Source organism: Rhea americana, unplaced genomic scaffold (genome assembly GCF_003343005.1).
Source record: "Rhea americana isolate MKP2758 unplaced genomic scaffold, rheAme1 scaffold_8, whole genome shotgun sequence".
NCBI lineage: Eukaryota > Metazoa > Chordata > Aves > Rheiformes > Rheidae > Rhea > Rhea americana.
The window spans coordinates 5768241-5789155 of NW_028186978.1; the positions used below are offsets into that span (position 1 = coordinate 5768241).

Here is a 20915-nt window from a genome sequence, read left to right on the forward strand (position 1 = left end):
AAGAGGGTTTGTTTTTTGGCTTTTTAATAGAGAGAGAGCAAGAGCACGCGCATGCTAGTGTCAAGCACAAAAAACCAATGCTGGGACACCATTTGCATGGCCTGCCTAGTGGCCTTGCCTGCCTTTGCAACAAATCTGCCCGCATACGGCAATTCACTTTGACAGCACTGTTTGGGTACATTTATTCATAGAAAGCTTTACAGCACATTCCAGAACCCCACCAACACCCGTAAGTAAACCTTCAGTACTTGTTACTGAGTACACGGATTTCAGTAGCTTTAAAACAGCTCTTCCCCACCAAGCAATACAACAGGCCACCGCTGATCCCTGTGTTTCACTCTAAAACCTRACAGATTTGATAAACCGACATTAAGAATTCCAGTAGAACGTTTCAAAGGGTTGAAGTACCCACTTCTCACCCTCTCCGAGGGCGTGCTCCCTTACAGGAGAGATGTAGATGACACCCATCCTGGAAGCTTCTTCCCTTCCTGCCCCTCTTTCTTTCTTTGTCATTAYTGAAATATATCCTCATTATCAACAGTCACTCATGGACCTAGGCCTTCATCTTGCAGCCTCTCTTGTGCTCAGTCTCCCTCTCTCCAGTTAAAAGAGAAAAACAACACGCATGTACTTGGGGCTCTGTTAAAGCCTGTCAACTACTAAATTATGGAATGACTGCTCCTATCTTCCATCAATATTTTAAATAGCACTATGTGACTTTTCATATGGCATAAGACCCAATTAATATTTTTATGTTTTGCTTCTGTTTGAAAAAGTAACAAACCTGATGCAATCAACAAGAATTCTATTGACAGCAGTTTGATCAATGTGTAAAACAGTTATCCCAAGTACTTGCAAACGTCAGATATGTATGATGCTTCATTCAGATGAACTGCTTCTCAGGATTAAATGAAACAATGATTTGTCCAAAGCGTATTCATAAAATTTTGACATTAACAGATATGACGCTCAACAATATTCTTATTGAACTAGATGAGGGGCTACATACTAAGCCAAGCCAAAGGAGTACCAACAAGTTAAAACTCGCTTTAAACAAATACAACATTTCTTATACTAAAAGCCTTAGATTTTAAAAGAAAAATTATACCGGAATTCATTTCTCACAAGCCTAATAAAAAAAACAAATAAACAAACAAAAAAAACCTCTTGACAGTTCAAAATAACTGCTATTTACTTTGGAAGCCTGAGAGTAAAGAGTACAAAGTAAAAAGTACATTTCTCAAGGAACTCTTTTAGTAAATTCTTTAAAATTCTTCTCTTCCCTAAGGAAGATGTTTGGGACCCAGTCAGAGTTAACAAAATTTAAGAAAGTGTTAAAAGTACATACAGTTAACCAAGTATCTTACCTGGTTTGCCACTACTGCATCTTGCGGATCATCTGGTTCTGCAGCTGCCAACAATGCTTGCAGTGATAGTAACACTGTTCTTAGAGTCATTGCTGCTGCCCTAAAATTACAGTTTGAAAATGACTTTACCAAATCCCATGTCTATACTCATCTTTGCTGCAGTTCTAATATTGCACTAGATACAGAAATAAATACAAAGACTGTAAGTGTAAGAAACAATTTTAAACTGCTGCAAGTTATATGTATTACAATACAACCCATTATATATATTTTAAAAGGCTTTAAATGCACTCTTCCTTATTATAATGCTTTCTTAAGCACCTGGAAAACAACCCCCGGTCTACACATTTGACTTTGCCAACTTAACAAAACTAATTTTGCTTAAAGAAAAAAGTAACTTAAAGCTCACCTCCTCTTGCCACCAGTATTAGCACCTTAAGTAAGCTCTACATGCTGAGCTGGTAGCCCATGTGTGCTCCCTCTGCTGGCACTCTTTGAGGCAAAGTAGCATATACTGAAATAGTGACCTATATTTTTAATTCTTGTAACAGATAAGCAGTTTTATACACTTGAGACCTTTTGCATTGTGCCAGTTTAATTATGCCATTTTTCAGTAAAAATAATTAGCAGTTTACATAGCAAAACTACTCCTTCAGTAATAGAAGGGCTTTGCTACTACAAAACCGTGTACTCTGAAAATATTATCTCAACTTCCTTTCATTTCAATCTGACATTACTGACAGATTTTTAACCAAATATGAGGCCAGAAAAGCATTCCTGCAGTCAAGATATTGCCCTAAAGGCACACTTCTGCACCTATTAAAGAATCCTGTTGAAACTGGGCAGTTCTAGAGGCTGAAACATTCAACTTCTACATGCACTGAGTTCAAATTAAATGATGAGATCTTAGAATAAGAGACAAAGAATTTAAGGAAAAAAAAAACAAACTACATAAAACTTAATCATCACTCAGAAAAGTAAAAGCAGCAAATTTCAGTTAAATACTATAAATCTGGAAAGTTGCAACATTTTAAATACACAAATTAATTAGACTTTGATCATGACTACCATCTCTGTGATCTACCATTTCAGCTGACACAGCAGAAGCCAAATAAGGACCGCACAGAATCTGCAGTTGAGTGTTCCAGCTGAAGAAGAGTCATTCTCTGGAAATGGAGCTCTAGACTCCTCATCGTTACAGCTCAGAGCAGAAAGGCATAGAGAATAGTAATACACAAAACTATTCATTGTGCTCAAGTCTTAGTAGAATAACAAGGTGAGAAAACGTGACACCTTAGATTTGAGCAAAATGGTCACAGCATATGAAATGCTAAAGGAAAGTTATTAAACAGAGACACCTGATTTCTCACAGAAGGGTTGTTCAATTTTCAAATCAATAGAAAATAATTTCTTCTTTTCAAAGGACTGAAAGCAAATGCAGTGAGTCAGAGAGGACAGGAAAGAGTCTGACCTAGTGGTCCAGACGTAAAAGAAACAGTTTGCAGATCTGTATATCCAGTGTCAAATTTCAGAAATTTGTCTTTTTTCCAGGACTGTGGCACTGTATTGAGGTACCACAGCAGAGCATATGGATAAACTGGCAGAAAATAGATACTGGTAAGATGTCAGAGGTGCATTTATGACACATGAATATTATATTCCCAGAGGCTCGTATGCACGGCTTTCATTTAACGTCACTAATCATTCAAATAAGACATTCTTCCCTGATTGTTTCCAATTCTAAAAGATTTTTCCTGGAAATTCAGTTCTTTTTTTTTTAAAAAAAAAAAACATGATAATCATCACTGAGCTTTCACAGTGCAATGTTCTACATTAAAATGCAAGTGAGAAACATCCCAAGTGATAGAGATTTTAATTAGCACATATTGTCTCTTTCCAACTGCCACATCAGCTTAAAGTCCCTCAAGCTGAATTTTGTAGACTTAACTCTTCAAAAACTCATGCTTTTAGAAGCATGAATTCTGGAGGGAAAAAAAAAATTGCAAAAATCTTCACAACATGTAATTTTCCATTTTCAAACACATTCCTTAGTTACTAATCAGACTTTTCAGAATTTCAGATTCAGTTTCTCTTCCAATTAAATTTCAGATTAAGCATTTCAGCTTCCAAGCTGGTTACTTCTTCCAGGTTAAAGAATGCTTCTTTAAATTACAAATGAAGCTAGGGATTAACCAGTAAGATTATATTTGATCAGATAAAGAACATCTAGTTACTGAAACACATCCTCAGTTGTGTGATGAGAATCTAGCTAACTCAGTAAACACCAGATACAAAGTATCTTGTTTTTCCCACATCTAATTCCCCTCCCCCCAAAAAGCCCAACAACAAMAAAGACCACTGAGTGGAGAACATTTTTGCCTTGTAGGTACCTATGCTATTTTCTTCTTTTCATTTTCTGTTCTCTCTGACCTCTGCTGATTCTTACTTTTCTGAAATTGACCTATTTAGTGTGCGTAATGATGACAATTCACAGAGGTATCTGCTAGTATTAAATGAAACTTCATGTAGCTTGTTTACTTGAAGATACAACTACTTCGAAAAACAGCTATTTCTGCATTCAGGTGTCCCAGAAGGCTAGCCTTCCAGGCTCTCTGTGCGTTATTGTATTTATGCAGGGAATTTCAGAAACCAGCACAACTGTGATGCATGCTCCAAAATGTAAAGTCCTTTGTCCCAGCTAAGTAGTTTTATTATACTATCTACTGCAATTTTTCAACAGAAGCTTAATAAGAAAACTATCAACTGTAACCATAATTATTTTSACTAAATAAAAGTTGTTCTGTACTTTCCTTTACAGAAATTTTTTTTAACTTCAGAGGAGTCTGAAAATATTGCCACTATTTAAACTACAATAAAACACATGGAAGGGGTTTAGCCACTTAGGCCACTTTGTCACGAAATTTACTTCCCTCTTACATTTTACTTCCCAGAGYGGAAAGATGCCTTGGGAGGCGGCATTGCTAAGGGCAAAAAGGACCATAAATGGCTAGAACGTGAGTTCTGTGCTGACTCCAGCTGCCTCTGGCTCCTAAGACTGCTAGACTCTTTCACCCCATTCATCTACTCTGTTTGTAGATTTTCATAAAAAGCATACTGAGACCTCAACTTCTGTTGTAACTTTCCAACCTTAAAATGAGTAATAAAAAATAAATACCGCATCCATTTGGATATACAGATGGCAAAACACTACCTCTCAAAGAATTCAGATTCTGAAATTTTAAGTTTATGGACAAGACTAGTTTAGCTACATATAAAAAAAAGGTTTAAAGATATAATTTACAATTTATTTTCAAGCCTTGTTTCTCAGAAAAGGCTTTCACTGCTCATGCATAGTTAAACAAAGTTGCCATCGGACACAAAAGTTTGAAGAAGAAATATCCATAAATTACAAAAGAAAACCTGTTACAACTTTAGCTGCTGTCTGTAATAAAAGTATGGAGAATAAGGTTTGTGATCAATATCAAAAAAAAAAAAAAAAAAACACGTTTACTGCAGCTATTGTATACTCATGTAACACTATCTTTAGGACCTCAATTATGTTCCCTTATCAAAGAAAGTACTGAAGTCTTCATCTACATAGCTTAGTCTTATATTCCAGAGACTAATTAGATTTCTAGAAGAAATTGCACAGACAGCTAAAAATAGGTTCTCATTTCCTAATTTCCTTAAAAAGTTCTTCCTTCCTATTACCTTCTTTGGGAGAATAGAGTGAATGKAGATGACTGCTCAGAATTACAAGCAGACACTAGAAAAGCAGGACCTGTTCCTCTCATTAACAAAGGACAGAAACAACAATTCTCCACCATCAGTTCCGGAGGAAGACCTAGGTTGAGCACTGCATAACTCCCTCCTCAACACACATGCACGCACACTCACACGCACATATCTCAGAGAGAAAAGTGCTGCAACAGAAGTTGCGTGAATCCTTCCTTAAAACTTTGGAAAGAAATATACTCTGCATTTTCCAATGCTCCCCAAGGGTTTACTTTTCAGGAACGTAAAAAAAATTGTATTTTTTAATATATAAAAATATCATCTTTAGATATTTCTGTTAAAAAAGCAGCAGCAGTTGTTGGCATGAATATAATAATAATGTTAAAAAAACATGGCAAGGCAGTTGTGTCCAGCATGCCTGAGTATGAAAGGTAGGAGATTTCTATGAGCAGAAAGGATCCTAAGAGGATTACAAAACATTGCCAGTTTTTCCTCTCTTTTATTTTTAAAGGCTAAATAATTCTTCATTCAGGAGGTTTTAACTTACGCTCTGTATGTCTCACTCTGAAAATAAGTCTCTGTAATATCTCAACATTGAGAGGTAACCCAGCAGAGCAACCAGAACAACTACAGCCAGTAGACTGCTGCTCTGGTCTAGTTACTGGCAATGACATTTTTTAAAATCTGCAGTATTTATTCCATTTGTGAAAAAGCTAAGCTTGTTAATCTGAGAAAAAAAAGCTGTGGTAATTTGTACCAAGCGTTCAAGGAATTTGAAAATAGGGAGGAAGGGCATCAGGCGTTTCAGCAGAAGCCTGTTGTATAGTCACTATTTACAGGGAAAATACAAGATTGGGCACCCATTAAAAAACAAAAAACAAACAAACCAACCAACCTCCCTGCAAATAATAGAATAGTTTTGACATAATGCAGGGGGACAGACTGGCCTGCATGCTGAAGAGTTCCCTAAAACAATGTCAATATTCCTTGCATCTTTCTCAAAGCTTTAAAGAGGCTCAGTGTTCCTCAAACAGCCTAAGCAAAAGCCAGCAGTTTCAGAAAGTCCAAGAAAATGCATCATAAAAATGATTACTGCTAACTGACTGCTGACCATATACCTACTCTGTTACCTCTTAAACTAATGATTTCTGCTTCTCAGACAAAACTAGTTAGAATAGACTAGTAGAGGCACTATGAAAATAACATTCTTACTATGCATCTGTATTTTGACTGTCAAAACCATCGTAGCCAAGAATTTGGCTACGCCTATAGCCACGCACACAGCCACAACACATTTACTGGATAACACTGCTCAAAGGATTTATGTAAAACAATTTTCAAGTAGTTTAGTTCTCAAATTCCAATACATAGTATTTGCTATTTTATTTAAGAATAGATTTTTGGGACAGAATACTAGCCAGAAAGAAAACATAGGCTACAGCAAGTGAAATTGCACAACAAAAGTCGTACCGTATCAGCATAAACGGTATTCCTTCTATATAGTCATCTCCTTGTTTTAATTTCACCAGCAAACAGTGATTGTTTTGCAAACTAACTGGCATAACAGGTATTTGCAAATCTAAATATAATGAAAAAAAATCTACAGCTGCAGAGAATTTCAGCATAAAACATATACCAAGGAGAAAGAAATTCATTAAACTCATTACAAAATCATTTAAAGCTATTACTTTACAAGTTGGTAAGACCTCCTGCCAATCCGTATAACAATATCTCAATGATGCTCACTAAAATAGAAAATCATTATCATGAGATGCACAAGGAGGGAAGAAACATGAATTACTTAAATACATTAAAATGTTGGGATTTGTATTCACCATATATTGATGAACATTGTATCAGTTTATTTAACTCTTAAAAAAAAAAAATCCAGGTTTAACTATTAGGTCCCACAGACCCAAATTCTGCTCTTCAACTTCCACTGACCTCAGTGAAAATGATGGACATGCATTTGAACTTTTAAATTGGATTTACTTTTAAACATAGCAACAAGAAAATCATTCAGTATGAGCACTACAAGTCAGAGAAGCAGCACCTTAGAAGCAAATCTTATTACCAAAGTATTTAACAAGAATGATTGTAGACTAACTATATATTCTGATAGCTGCCTCCTGGAAGATATAAGAATTGCATTTGTCACGTTCACCTTTGAATGCTTGGTGAAATCCATTAAAAAAATGAATTCAAGGTTTGGGTGGGAGAGTTATCTTTTTTTTTGCTGCTGTTTTTGTTTTAAAGAAGCTGTCATCTTATTCAAACTCTTATTCAACCTACACCTGGGGAAAGCTTAACCATGGTAGTGTGGGCATTTCTCACATTAAGCAGTTAAAAACRGCACATGCTCTACCAACATAAATACTGAATAAAAAACTAATATCAGTATTAACTATTCCTATGGCTTAGGAATAGTTTTAGGAAACTGAGAAAGAAAAAAGAAAGGCTCATCTGCCATTACTGAAATCCTTCAAACAACAGAGGATGCAGGTAGCCACACAGGTTTCTCACCTCCAAAAAAGGACTACGGAGTCTTTAAAAAAAAAAAAAAAAAAAAAAAAAGGCACTTCAAAACTCAAGCGATTTGCTCTCACTTACAAAAAAGAAGCAATACTAGAAAAATGAAGGGATCGCTATAATAAGAATCATTTGAAAAGGGACCACAGTATTGGGGGATGGGGATGGGAGGCAGGAGGGAAGATATTTTCTGAAAATTCTTTTCTTAACACTTCTAAATGAAGACAGCATTTAGCAGGAAGAGTTTAGCAGCATACAAGTGGTGTGATACTGRTGTTCCCTGTGCCAATCACTGTTTAACTACACAGACAGCAAGTTGTTGTTCCAAGACCTCTATTTTATAATTATCTTAGTGAAGGCAGGTAGGAGCACTCTTTTAACTGAGGGAATTCAACACAAATTTAAGTGTTCTGTGCAAGACCTAACTTTCAAACATGAGAAGAATACAAGTCAAATCTCCACTCTCTTTCTTCCTCTCCAAATTTCCAGGGGAGGAATAAATAAAAACTTAAGTTCATGATTTCTTTGGATCTTTGTCTATTGCCTTTTGATATTTTAGATTTTTTTCAGATTGATCAGCAATTAAAAAAGCCAGAACAAACTATTAACTGTTCGACTCTTGAAGTAAAAAAAAAAAAAAAAAAAAAAAAAAAAAAAAAAAAAAAAAAAAAAAAAAAAAAAAAAAAAAAAAAAAAAAAAAAAAAAAAAAAAAAAGCCATTAAATCAGTTGGATCTTATTTTAGAATATGATAAATAAGCATGACTTCTGTTAAGAACTGTCTTTCCTCTAAGTTTGCAGTGCAAAGTGCTAGATAAGTGCCATTTTGAGAAATGTGATTTTATATATATATATATACACACACACACACACATATATATATATATATATGCACACACACACATATATGGGCTTCAGTGGTTTAGATTATCTCTGAAGACCCTTAGCTGTGTAAAACACAAACTTTGATACTATGTGCAAATCAACTAGACTGTGGATAAAGAAGTACCAAAACATGGAAGGAAAAAATCTCGTCCTTCAACCTTGGACAAGTTCCTCTCAAGAGAATATTAATTAATGTGGAACTGCATCCCAGCTTCACCACTTTTACTGCTAGAAATAATGAATTTTTGCCCTCCCAGATCCTCACTACTTAAACCTACTTTCCCAGTTAGGCATAATTCACTCTGGGAAAGTCTGTATCTGCTCTAGTTCAAATCAGTGAAGTGATCTTTGTTTAAAGCAAAAAAAATACCCCCAAAATACGTTTGTTTTGATTTTGTTTGTCTGGCAAAACAAAGAATAAACAGCAGAAACAAACACACACACAGAAACCTCATGCCCTTTCACTGATCTCAGGAAACTGCATTTGCACAACTGAAGAAGTACTGATCTCTACTAYAGCTGTGGGATGGAACAAATAACTAAGTTCAGGTAGAAAGCTGCACTGGCTTTATTACTAGAGAAACTACAGTATGTACCATGGCACGTAAGCTGAGAGATTCTACTGCCTGAAAGAAGGGAAACTGCTCTGAGACTGTAAGAAAAAAGTTCCAAAAATGAAAATGACAGCTAATAGCACCTTACAAATTCATTTTAGTAATTTATACTAGACTATACTTTAGTATCACACATTTTGTATAACTCTCTAATCCCGTAAGGGATGGATACACTGGATCTGTTACTGCAAAACCTGACTGAAAACTTCCTGCTCTGGAGTTTTTCTTTCAACCTCAACTGATGTCTGCTTGGTCCTGAAGAGGGGGTTAAAATTATAAGCACTTGAAGCTTGCATACATTAGATATCCATATTATCTACTTGGGAATTATGGTCTTGTCTCTTGGGTTAGACAGGAAAAAAAAAACTGATCAGTGAATTCTACTCCTCAGAYATCAAAACTAACATACAGTTGGTGCATACAACCTTCAAGCAGTATCAAACAGTTGGTTTGTTTTTCCCAATGATGCAAGTTCAGCTGTTATAGTTTTGACTCTTACAGGTTTATCCCACAGATTATGGCTATTAAAACTTTTTCAGTAACAGTAACTACACAGATGTCAGCAGCTGACAAGCAACTAAAAGAAAAATTCTTTACAGATGTTCATGTCATATCAATAACAACAGTAAGAGAATTAGTACAGTCAGTCTCTTTTCTTTAGTCCTTTGTTTTTCTACGGTGCCCTCCTATTGCCTACCTGTCACCTTTCACACTCCTAGATTCTTATTCTAGTCACTGTTTTACCTCCATCAGAACTAGTTTTCTTTGGAAGTACAAAACAATAATCAGAAAAAAGATAAACATTTGTTTTTTCTATATACCTCAGGATATCGGATGTATAAAACACAGAAGACTACAGGTAGCACTATTTGTGAAGAACTAAGCACAAAGAGAACATTAACTGCTACCAAAAAAACCTTCCCACCATTCACCATGATCTTAGTGTAAAAGTTTTCAAAAATACTATTTTAAAATCATATCTACTCAATATTTTCCAAAATTACCATCCAATCATTTTACTAGAATCCTCTTTTCAATTCAAAATACTACACTGAAACACTTTTAAACTTTGAGGATCAAATTACAAACGCAAAATGAAAAACAATATGAGCTATGAGCTGTTGCTTCCTCTTCAGGATTCTGGTATACTTGATTGTGCACATTTAAATCTGCATAGAAACTTACCATTGATCTTTCAGAATATCCAAACAAATGGCCCCAGTGACTGAGCTAATATTAGGATGCCATATTTTGGTGATAAAMCGCACCTAGAATACAAGACAATTTTTAGGAACAGATTTTTATTAAATGCAGTCCATTAAGTAAATATATTTTAAACGTACCACTTTAATTATATTACAAAAGAAATAGTAATTCAGKATATACTAAGAAAAAAGATATATGACAATATTTTAGGAGGCCTCAAGTTTGCAAGGAGACTTGTTAGACAGAACCTTACTTTACTCAGAAACGGGCTAGCATCTATTTGAGGACATCAAAATCATCCACATCTGTTTTCTCATGTATTCTCACATGGGCACATCCTCTACATCACACAAAGCACACCATTTATAAATACCCTCCAGCAGTACTAGTGTTTTAACACAAGCAGATGGTCAAATGTAGACATACAGCTTCCAACACTGTCAGAAAAATCAGTTAAAACACTAGAAACTCAGCTCATTTATTAAAGAGAAATGGGCCCCAGAAGTCTTAGTGTAGGCATAGGATCTCACTGTTAAGCTAAATTGTTGGTAGTTGCACGAAATAAAGTTCCCCTGTTCAATGCAAGACCACTGTTTATTTTAACATCAGATTTTACCATCTGTTCATCAACCATCCAGTCCTGTTATCTGTATGCACAAAGCTCTTCAACAAATCTAAAACCTAACCAGGTTATAGTTATTTTTCTCTGCTGCTGGAAGGATCTAGTCCTGATATTCGCTCATTGATCATGCCTATTTTTACACTAAAATAATTTACACTCAGAGCAGGAATAAAATCCAATTTGATTTTTTCCCCCATCAAAGTTAAAAAAAAAAAAGTCACATTTTATTCTAAAAGTCTCAAAAAAAAWAATAAAAAAAACCCCAAGCTCTCTTCTGAATATATACTGGCTGCTTTTAGAATTTCTTCCATCGTTTTCTTTAAATATCTTCTTTCAAGTTGCATTTTAACTACTAGTGACTTTGTTCTGTCTCAGTATTTCCCATCTCTCCCTTCTCACCCTGAACTCTTGTCAAATATTCTGTGCGAGACACAGATTTTCTTTCAACTTTTGCCCCTAATCTGCAGGCAAATCAGCACAAAGAACACATTATTTGTCAGGCACTACAGCAAAACATTGCATGTACAGGGCTGTAATAAAATTAGTACAATCACGGTATATAAATAAATAGGTTTGGAGTGAGACCACAAGAGTTCGGCTTTCCAGGACGGAAAACAAGAGATCATGTCAGCCAAGCCATTTATTAACTAGCTCAAGTCTATAAATCACTTTGAAAATGTAAAAAGTCACGTAATTACTAGGTAATTTCTCACAGTGAATGAAGGCTAACAATGGCTGTCAAACCACATTCGGAAGAGGATAAAGAAATCCTCCAGATGAAAGGCAGGGCTAAACATAAGCAAAAGGGCCTCCAATCAAGACTACAGAGACTCCAGAATAAGCAGTTCTATGCTACAGTGCCCTGAGCTTCTAACAGCTGTCTATAAGCTTTGGAATGGAAGCCACCAAGCCCTAAAGCAGCAATTAAACCATGGTCCACAGACCCATGTTTCAAGGTCTGTGACCTGTTTCGGCTCTCCTTATTTTAGCTCCTGCCAGAATACGCACAGATGAAAGAGCTGAAACCAGCAGACTTTTCATTAAGAAAGTCTTTCTATGCCTTTCATTCCAGACTCAAGAAAGTGATTCAAAGCACAAGAACTAAGGACAATCTACTGGCATCTCTCCCTTTCTCTTTGTCCCCAGTCCCTTCCCAGTAGCGCATGCCAAGGTGAAAATAATCAGGATCTAGGACGTGTACTTATAGTTCAAAGACATCTTTCAGATTGAAAGAGAAAGCCAATCAAGAAGCGGAGTCAGACAACTCAGGAGTCTGAAGATTGGTCAAAAACCACTGAAAAAAAGACTGAACTGGGGCACAGGAATATACAATTGCAGCTGCACATGGCCTGGGGAGCACATTATTTTGATTGTATTTATCTATTCGCTGAAGATGGAAGTGCAGGCACAGATTAAGAGTGCCGGAAAGATACAAGAAAGATGGTAAAGTTGAAAGGGCAAGAAAAGTTGCAAAACACATATAGCGGGAAGAAACATCCAGAAGAGCACAAAGGAATGTTGCTGATGAAAAACGGCTGTGTTAAATTCATTTGTACCATGTCTCTCATGCATGTTCACATACTCAAACATGAAGAGAACAGTGTGTCTCATGCATTCCTCCAATGGAGCTGGAGTAAGACCATACTATTTGTATTGCTCCTTCAAGTCACAGACCAACCATACATCTCATTGCATTTAATTACTATTGAAACCTAGTAGCTTTACCTCAAGACTCAACCAAGAATAACTACAGAGTCCACAGATTTAGACAGGAATAACTAAGTATTTATTACAGCATTTCTTTTGAAAGGAACTTTCAGCAGGACTGTGAAAATAACCTATACTCTCAAAAATCAAGTTATAACCATCTGAAAATCATCTTTATCATGCCAAAGAGAAATTATGAGAGGGTTAGTAATAAGGAACACAAGCTTCTCCTTAAAATTACCATTTTGTACTTTGATGAATAATCAGAACATATCTCTAATAGGATGCATCCTGCATGATTTCTATCTACAGAAGACAGCTCCAAAACCTATCTAGAGGAGACCTCAAAAATGTTAGATGAATGCTACAAAGGCAATACATATAAAACCAAAAGAATACTCAAGAACAACTTACTGGCAAATTATTTTATACCAAAAAAAAAAAAAAGTGTTTACAGTACCTTAGGAGGATTAAATGGATATGTTTCTGGAATTTTTATCTCTAGTTGATATCTTCCACCTGTAAAAGACAAAAATAAGTTAGAAATTAAAATGACAGAACATTAATCAAGCATAAATTCACATGACAGCAAAGCCTATGCTTCTAAGCATACAGGTTGTCAGGTAATTTAAATATACCCAGATATATTATCAAATGGTATCTTCTAGATTTCAGATATTTTATAAAGAAACAAATACATATAATCTATTAAAGTCATATTTACTTTAAAAAAAATCAGAATGCATATTTCTCAGATATGTTTAGTGTTTATACTGCCTACAGTTTTTCATTTTTGTCATTATGATTTCCATCCTCTGTTTTAGTAAAATAGATTAAAAATAAGAACAAGATAGCCCCAAAACAGATAGTGAAATAAGCCACAGGAGAGGCCAGAGTGAATATGGACTATTACAGCATTTTTAACTGTTTTCTGATGCCTCCTACCAATAAATTTTCTTCAAATTACAAAATCAAAATCAATTCTATTTCATTTTAAAACTTCTAGACTGGAAGAACGTTCAACTATATTATTTAAGATACACACTTTAGAACAAGAACTGCTTCAACAATATTTCCACTATGTGCTACATTATTACCTAAAGTTGTCACTTCCATTTCAGTTCTGCAAACACTTTACATACTAACACTGTAAATATGGTTTGCCTTCTTTTAAACATTTGTTTCTCTCTCCCTGCTACAGTACCATTATCTACTCCTGTTCTAATTACACAGTTTTGTTAAAATTCAAAGTTTTCTATCAATACTTAGGTTTTTCTGGGGCAATCTCAAGCCATGTCTGCATACTCACTCAAGATTATTTGCCAGGCCAAAACCTAACAACCCACAAAACAGTGAGTAGCAAAACATACATCCCAATTTAGATGTTTAGTTTTATAGAAATTGAAAGCATTGCTTCTCACTTGCAATTTTTTTCCACATTCTACCTCTGTCCTTTCAGAAACTAGCATTTTGCATCTTTGAATTTACTTTGTTWCATTTTATAAATTTCCTTGAAATAAAAGTTAATGCACCTGTAATCTATTTCCTTTGGGACTTCAAATGTGATTTACTCTACAGCTAAGCAGTCTATACATAAACAGCTCTCAAGTAGTCTCAAAATAGGCAGTGACATCCACAAGGAGGAAAAAATCTTGCAGGAACACTCTGAACACTCACAGTCAATGGCACTTTTCATCTGTGACAAAATATACATAATTCAGTCTAATACATTAATTTTTGAGATTCTATATTTTATACTACTTTAGTGTTTTTCCTCATTTAAATCTGCAGTAAATCAGAAGATATAACAGAATAAAAGAGAGTAGAATAAAAGGCAATGAATCCAAAATCATCATCAGTAATGTTTGAGTTTATTGTTTGTCTTTGCTTATAGGAGAGCACAGCTAAAATATTTTTGAAAATATTTACTGTTTACATCAACAGCAGACCTTAAATAAGTTTGCTTTTTCTTTTGTTTGARTCAACATATAATTCGGTAGCATTCCTTCCTACAAAACAGGAAAATTAGGCTATTCTTGTATTATTAAAAACAAACAAAAAAGCAAACAAACAAAACCCCAAAAAMCACTATCAGTCTTTATACTGTAGTACCATTTTGTAGGGAATATAAAATCTTCCACTGGGTATTATACCTTCTTCTGCTTACCACTAGATTCTGCCTGTAAAAAACAGGCTACTACAACCTTCTGCATAATAGGCTATTCAGCTACCAAATTTTTGCACTTGGAAAATACAACACCAGAATTTTTAAAAAACAAAGAAAAACACATCAAGGAGAAACAARTTGGCAGCATTATTTATAAAGCTTCATTGTTCTGCATTTAAGTTTATAAATATATGAGCTTGAAGACTGAACAAACTCATCTGGATAAACATAATATTGAGGAAATTAAATAAGTGGGTAAAACGCAAGCGACTAACGTACTAACTTCTGTATCCCACTATTTCTGCCAAATTTTTGAAATATATTTTTAAAAGCAGTAGGCGTATGTTTGGCTTTCTCTCCCAAGCATTTAACACTTGAGATTAATTTAACCATTTAATGAAGAACAATCCTTCTGTATTCCTACAGCAGAGCAGTTCTTACAATACAGTCACAGTAACTTCAACAATTTTTCTTGAAGCAAATACTCCAGTATAAAAAACCCACAATTACTGTAGCTCACATGCAAACTTGGCTTGAAATAAATCTGTAAGTTCTAAAAATCTAACTACTGAAAAGCTCATAATTCATATAAACACAGCAGCCATTAAATCTACATTTTCAAAGGTCCTCACTCTAAATACATCTGTTTCAATGTGGGATGCAACAGCATCACTTCAAGCTGTGGCATCTTCAATATTCTGAAGATTGGTCAGTATATGAGTTGAAATAATTCATAGAAAAATAAAATCTGAAAAGATTGTCAAATATAGATGGTATTCTTCTCCGTCCTACTTAAACCAATGTCCCAAGACAATCTAAAAAGAATTCTGCTGTATCAGAATTTTGGTTTCAGATACCTTATCAGTTGTGGCCTATGATAAATATTATGGCTCTTTCACTTAACCAGGTCCTAGAACTCCCTTCTATTCCAGGRAACTGTCTGTCCTGAACTACTGAGTTAATTACCTTGCATCCATAAAACATTTGTTGTGCCATTGTTGAGACTATATCTGCCACGAATCAGCCAGTAATTATACAGCATGCGCTACTGCTTTACTCGTAAGATGTGACCTACACACACTAGCAAACCCTTCATAATTATATATAGAGCATAAATGCATAAAACTATGTTACAGAAGTGTTAGTGTTCCAAAGTAAAGCACACAAGTGTTAGAAATGCCAAATTTAGGGCTGATAGTAACTTTATTTTGCTGCTTGGTGCATATGCCTGGCAGCTTAGTGTAAGCATATGATCACATTCTCCCGTGAGATTCCTGCCATAATCAATATACGTAATAGTTCCATACAAACAAAGGGATATTTACTACAAAGAATTCTGCACTAAGCGCATGTTGCCGATTTTCATCAGCTGGATACCCTGAATACATGAATATACAGTGATCAACTTTCAAAATTCTGGTCTAGGTGAATTATCYGGCATCACACAAAAATCCCAAATAACTCTCAATGCATTCCCTTCCTCCCCCCCCAAAAAAGTCCATTTTATAAGGTGAGATAACACAGGCCTGAGAAAACAAAATGGCAAGCTGTGAYATGTCAACTTACCTAAAGAGGAAGAATTATTTGAAAACAAAAGAACAAAAAAAAATCCACATCTCAAGACAATTCAGGTATTTCCTCATTTCCTAGTATCCAGTACTTAAATTTGCAACCTTAATATCTTCGCATTTACAAGATGTTTTGCATTTACAAGACCATCTATATTTTTTAAAAGTTCTGTTTCACTGGAATGATTCACTTCCAAGCAGGCCACCAGCAGGACTCGGTATCTTAGGTCCACCACATAGTTCTCCCTTTGTATTGAATGCACATGTTTCAACCAGAAGTAAAGCAGACGTTCTCTTCCATGAGCTAAATACCAGTGGTTGATGAGATGAAAATACTGAAATCTGGGAATTGGAAGGACAGAGGAACTACTATCGATTTGCTAGGCAGCAGAGAGAAATCCTGGAAGGATTCTCAAGTTCTGAAGGGGGCCACTGCAGACACATCCACTTTTCTACCCATTCCCTTCCAGACTCGTTTTCTCTCTTCACTTTCTACTCCTACCAAGCACTGTCCAGCCCCGGCCCCCGAGCGAGGTCAGCGGCTCCTCCGCGCACCCCGGCCCGGCAGGGGGAGCACGGAGAGCGCGGCCCTGCTCTCAGGGCAGCGCGGCTGCACTAGCTACTGCCAGCCCCAGAGAGAAGCTCCGCCAGGCAGGTCCTGCTCAGGAAGAAAAGGGGCCAGCAGGATTCGCGTTAGCGGCCACTAACACGCTTTTGAGTGCGTGTATACGTATGCACTCACGGGCACTTTTAGATATTCTGCCTAATTTATTAGAATTTATTTACTTTTCAAAATAGACAGCATGAGTTTGATTTCCAGACAAGATTCAACTTCTCTTCCTGGTTCCAATGCGTAAAAACACTAGAGCAATTCAAAATTTGGGTGAAAAAATGTTTTCAACAACACAATTTATTTGCATATACTGTTCCTCGAGACATTCTTCATTACTGAAAATTTTGTAAAAATTCAAATCAAAACAGATACCTAGCATGGAAAATTTGGATAAAGCACCAGATAAAAGCAACTTTAAAAAAAAAAAAAAGTCTAGCAACTTTTAACTAAAGGTGTCTCTGCTACCTACACAGATATTATGCACAAACAGAAAGTTTACATGTGTAAGTACTACTGAGCAATTTGGGATTGCTCGATAAAGTGTGCTTTACAAGCTTCTGGTAACGTTTTTATTAGTTTCTGTATTTTTAAATCATCTTTCTTTTTCAAAACTAAGGAGATATATGATTACTGATAACCACCTAGGACAAAAGTAGAAAGTCATAAGGTATAATTYCTGAAGACAGTAACAGACATGAAGTTCTCCTATACATTCCCCAGCTCTAGCATAAATAAAGTATAGAGATGCATGAATGTCACAGATTAGCCCCTAATTTAACTTACAACAGTACTGCTGCCCAAGATAGAAAAACACAACACTTTYTGAATGACTACCACAGTAATCACAGGAATACAAATACAGTTACAGTAGATTCTGAAGTTTAGTTTCTCAAGGCTTATGCTACATGGCTAAGACCTTTAAGTTTGTCAAAAATATATAATGATGACTTTTACTTGAATGTATGTATGTTGCACAGCTTAAACCTGTAAATTAAGCTTTGATGTAGTATGTCCAGTCATAGAATAGATATGCATTCAAGTGACACAAAAGCTGGACTGAAACATTTTCAAGTCTAAAATTTGTATTTAAAAATTTAAAATAACTTTTAAAATTATTTCAAAACATGTGGCTCTACATTTTCATGATGCAGATTATTTTTTTTAAAGATAAAAAAAAATCAAGACACATTACTGAAGTATACAATGATTTCATACATAAAAACATTACTTGCCTTCATACGGTGTGTCCGGAGGTCCTGCTATTTCTCCTCTTAATTCTGTAAAATTCTCATCTACAAGATCTACTTTAATTTGATTTTTGCTTGTCTTGAAAATAAACAGAGAAACAAACAATCATAAGTAAGCATTTGATACATATTTCCTTGAAAATAAGATACTTTAATTTTTAGAATAGTTTTTAAAAGATAACCTACACTGGATGGCTATGCTCCTGTTAGAGTTTTAACTCATCAAAAACAGGCAAGTCTGAAGAATTAGAATTGTTAATAAAATTATACAACCACTAAAATAAGCAGAGTAATTCAGCAATATAATATCTAAATGCTATTTTTATTTTAATTTATTACATTTCAAAACAATCATGTTTCAAATTAGCTATTTATTCTAAATATCTTAAACAATAGAAGAAAATTTAATTGCTCTAAACAATGAAAAAAAGCTACTGTCAACATAATTGTTATTTTCACTGGAAAGTAAGACGACTTCCCCAAATGGAGTGCTCACTATTTTAAAAGAATATGATGATCCAAGTAGAATACTGAAATCTTTAATATTTAGGTGTACATTATTTTTTCAATACATTTCAATTTCATCATCACCTCCTCAACATTTTCACATCCCTTACCAACTTGTCTACATGATAAAAATGCTGTATTTTGATGCTAAGAGATGTTTTACAGAAACAATCTTTCAGAAGACTTTAGCCAGAGCTACATGTTCCACTCAAACTGTGTTCCATTCCCAAACTCAGAAAGCAGTATTAGTGAAATTCATACAAATCCCCCAACAGTAAATTTTTTTTGGCCCTGCAAAGCAGAATCTCCTTTCAGAAGGATATTCAGATATATCACAAAGATATTACAGATAAATTGTTCAAGGTTGCCCATTCTACTACTTCTGCCCACCATGCTTATTGAACGAAACAGGGATTTTCTGGATCTACATTATTTCCCATAAAAACTGCACATCATCTTCCTAGATCTTACAATTCTTCCAACTACTTTATGCCAAAAGCCCTGTGCAGCTGCACTTCTCTCTTCTTGCTCAGAGTAAATCATGTTGGTGAAAACAGAGAGAAGAATTAGGCCAGAAAAGCTGATGGTTCTTAGATCCAAAGACGTGAACTGATAAGGATGCTGAATTTATTCAGCAAAAGTTAGATTATCTTTATTTGTTCTGTAGATTCAGTCCCTCTCATCAAAACAGAGAGCRTACTCTTCTGACTACAGATGCTCATAGGCATAAAGGGAAAAGTAAGAGTTCTGTTTAAGAGTTAAGAAATCTCACTAAAGTAAAAGCTACCAAATCACCAGTGGATTATGCATCTCTAGTTACAAGTATCTGACTTTAAAATTTGAGTTAAATATATATGTATAAAGAAGATGCAGCACCTGCAACTCCATAGTTGAGGCCAAGGACTGTGTTTAAAACAAAGATTTAACCATGTTGCTATGAATTAAGAATGCACCATCTGCCTCCAAAACTGGAATTAAGTATTTATTAGTTGATYTGTTTTACTAGATTCAAATTATAAACTACCTTTTTCCACACTAGATCTYGTGTTGCTTTTCATAACCTGAGGCAAGACATCAGAGAAGGAAGTTATTAATAGATCTCATAAAATTATATTCCTTACATTTTTAAGCTTTTAGATCTCCTTTCTGCTGCTGCTCATAGAAGCTCGCTGATCAGACAGCACTGAAAGAAAGTTTTCTTTCACAGAATCTGTCAAAACTTTGTTTCCACAACTTTTTTCCCTTGTGTTTCTGGGAAGCAGAATGACCGGCACAGTACAATCGCCCTCCTGAAACAGCTGGGGCACTGCAAGGAACTGGCTCTGAATCCAGACTTACTTTCTCACAGAGAGCACGTTCCCTTGCAAGCTTTCCAAGCTTCCTTTTATTTTTTTTGCCATCACTATTCCAATTGGCAGGTGACTCCACAATCTCATGATTGTTTAAAGCTTTCTGAACTACAATTTAGGCAAATTTATAATGCATGTATATCCACTCGTTTGTGACAGCATTTTTCCCTAACTTCAACAGATTTCTTTACATTTCTAGTATTTATTCCACTTCTCAATACATGGTATCAGTTTCCCACACATCACCTTTGTCTTTTTCACGGCCACATTAACCTGGGCTCAAAACTCAAATGTGAGCAATCTAGTAAGCTTTGCTCTACAGGTTTCACTCTTCAATGTCTGCACTGCTCCTTCCACCAGGAGGACTGGCCCTGCACCTCACCACTTAGTTCACAGAGAAGCTATTAGCCTCATAGGATGGAATGACTGGTGGGGAGAGCAGCAGATGTTGTCTACCATAACTTCAGCAAGGCTTTCAATACTGCCTCCCGCAATATCCTCATAGGTAAGCTCAGGAAGTCCAAGCTAGATAAGCAGACAGTGAGATGGACTGAGAATAAGCTGAAAGGTAGAGCTCAGAGGGTTGTGATCAGTCCTGTGAAATCTATTTGGAGGCCAGTAACTGGCAGCGTACTCGAGGAGTCAATACTGAGGCCAATCCTGTTCAACCTATTCATCAGAGGCCTGCATGATGGGACAAAGTGCACCTTCAGCAAATTTGCTGATGATACAAAATTGGAAGTGGCTGATACACTAGGAGGCTGTGCTGCCATTCAGAGAGATCTGGACAAGCTGGAGAGT

The 20915-nt window shown here is 35.6% G+C and overlaps 1 protein-coding gene across 1 annotated transcript in view; it reads right to left on the minus strand.

Annotated features, from left to right (window-relative positions):
• UBE2K (ubiquitin conjugating enzyme E2 K) overlaps positions 1 to 19308 on the minus strand; it is a 27405-nt gene extending 8097 nt beyond the window's left edge. The window contains exons 1-5 of the mRNA XM_085322846.1: positions 19237 to 19308; positions 18244 to 18337; positions 13124 to 13182; positions 10314 to 10396; positions 1368 to 1467 (exon numbers count right to left, since the gene is read on the minus strand). Of these exons, the coding sequence (XP_085178972.1) occupies positions 1368 to 1467; positions 10314 to 10396; positions 13124 to 13182; positions 18244 to 18337; positions 19237 to 19308 (408 nt within the window). The remainder of the gene's footprint in view (positions 1 to 1367; positions 1468 to 10313; positions 10397 to 13123; positions 13183 to 18243; positions 18338 to 19236) is intronic.
• Positions 19309 to 20915: the final 1607 nt, after the last annotated feature.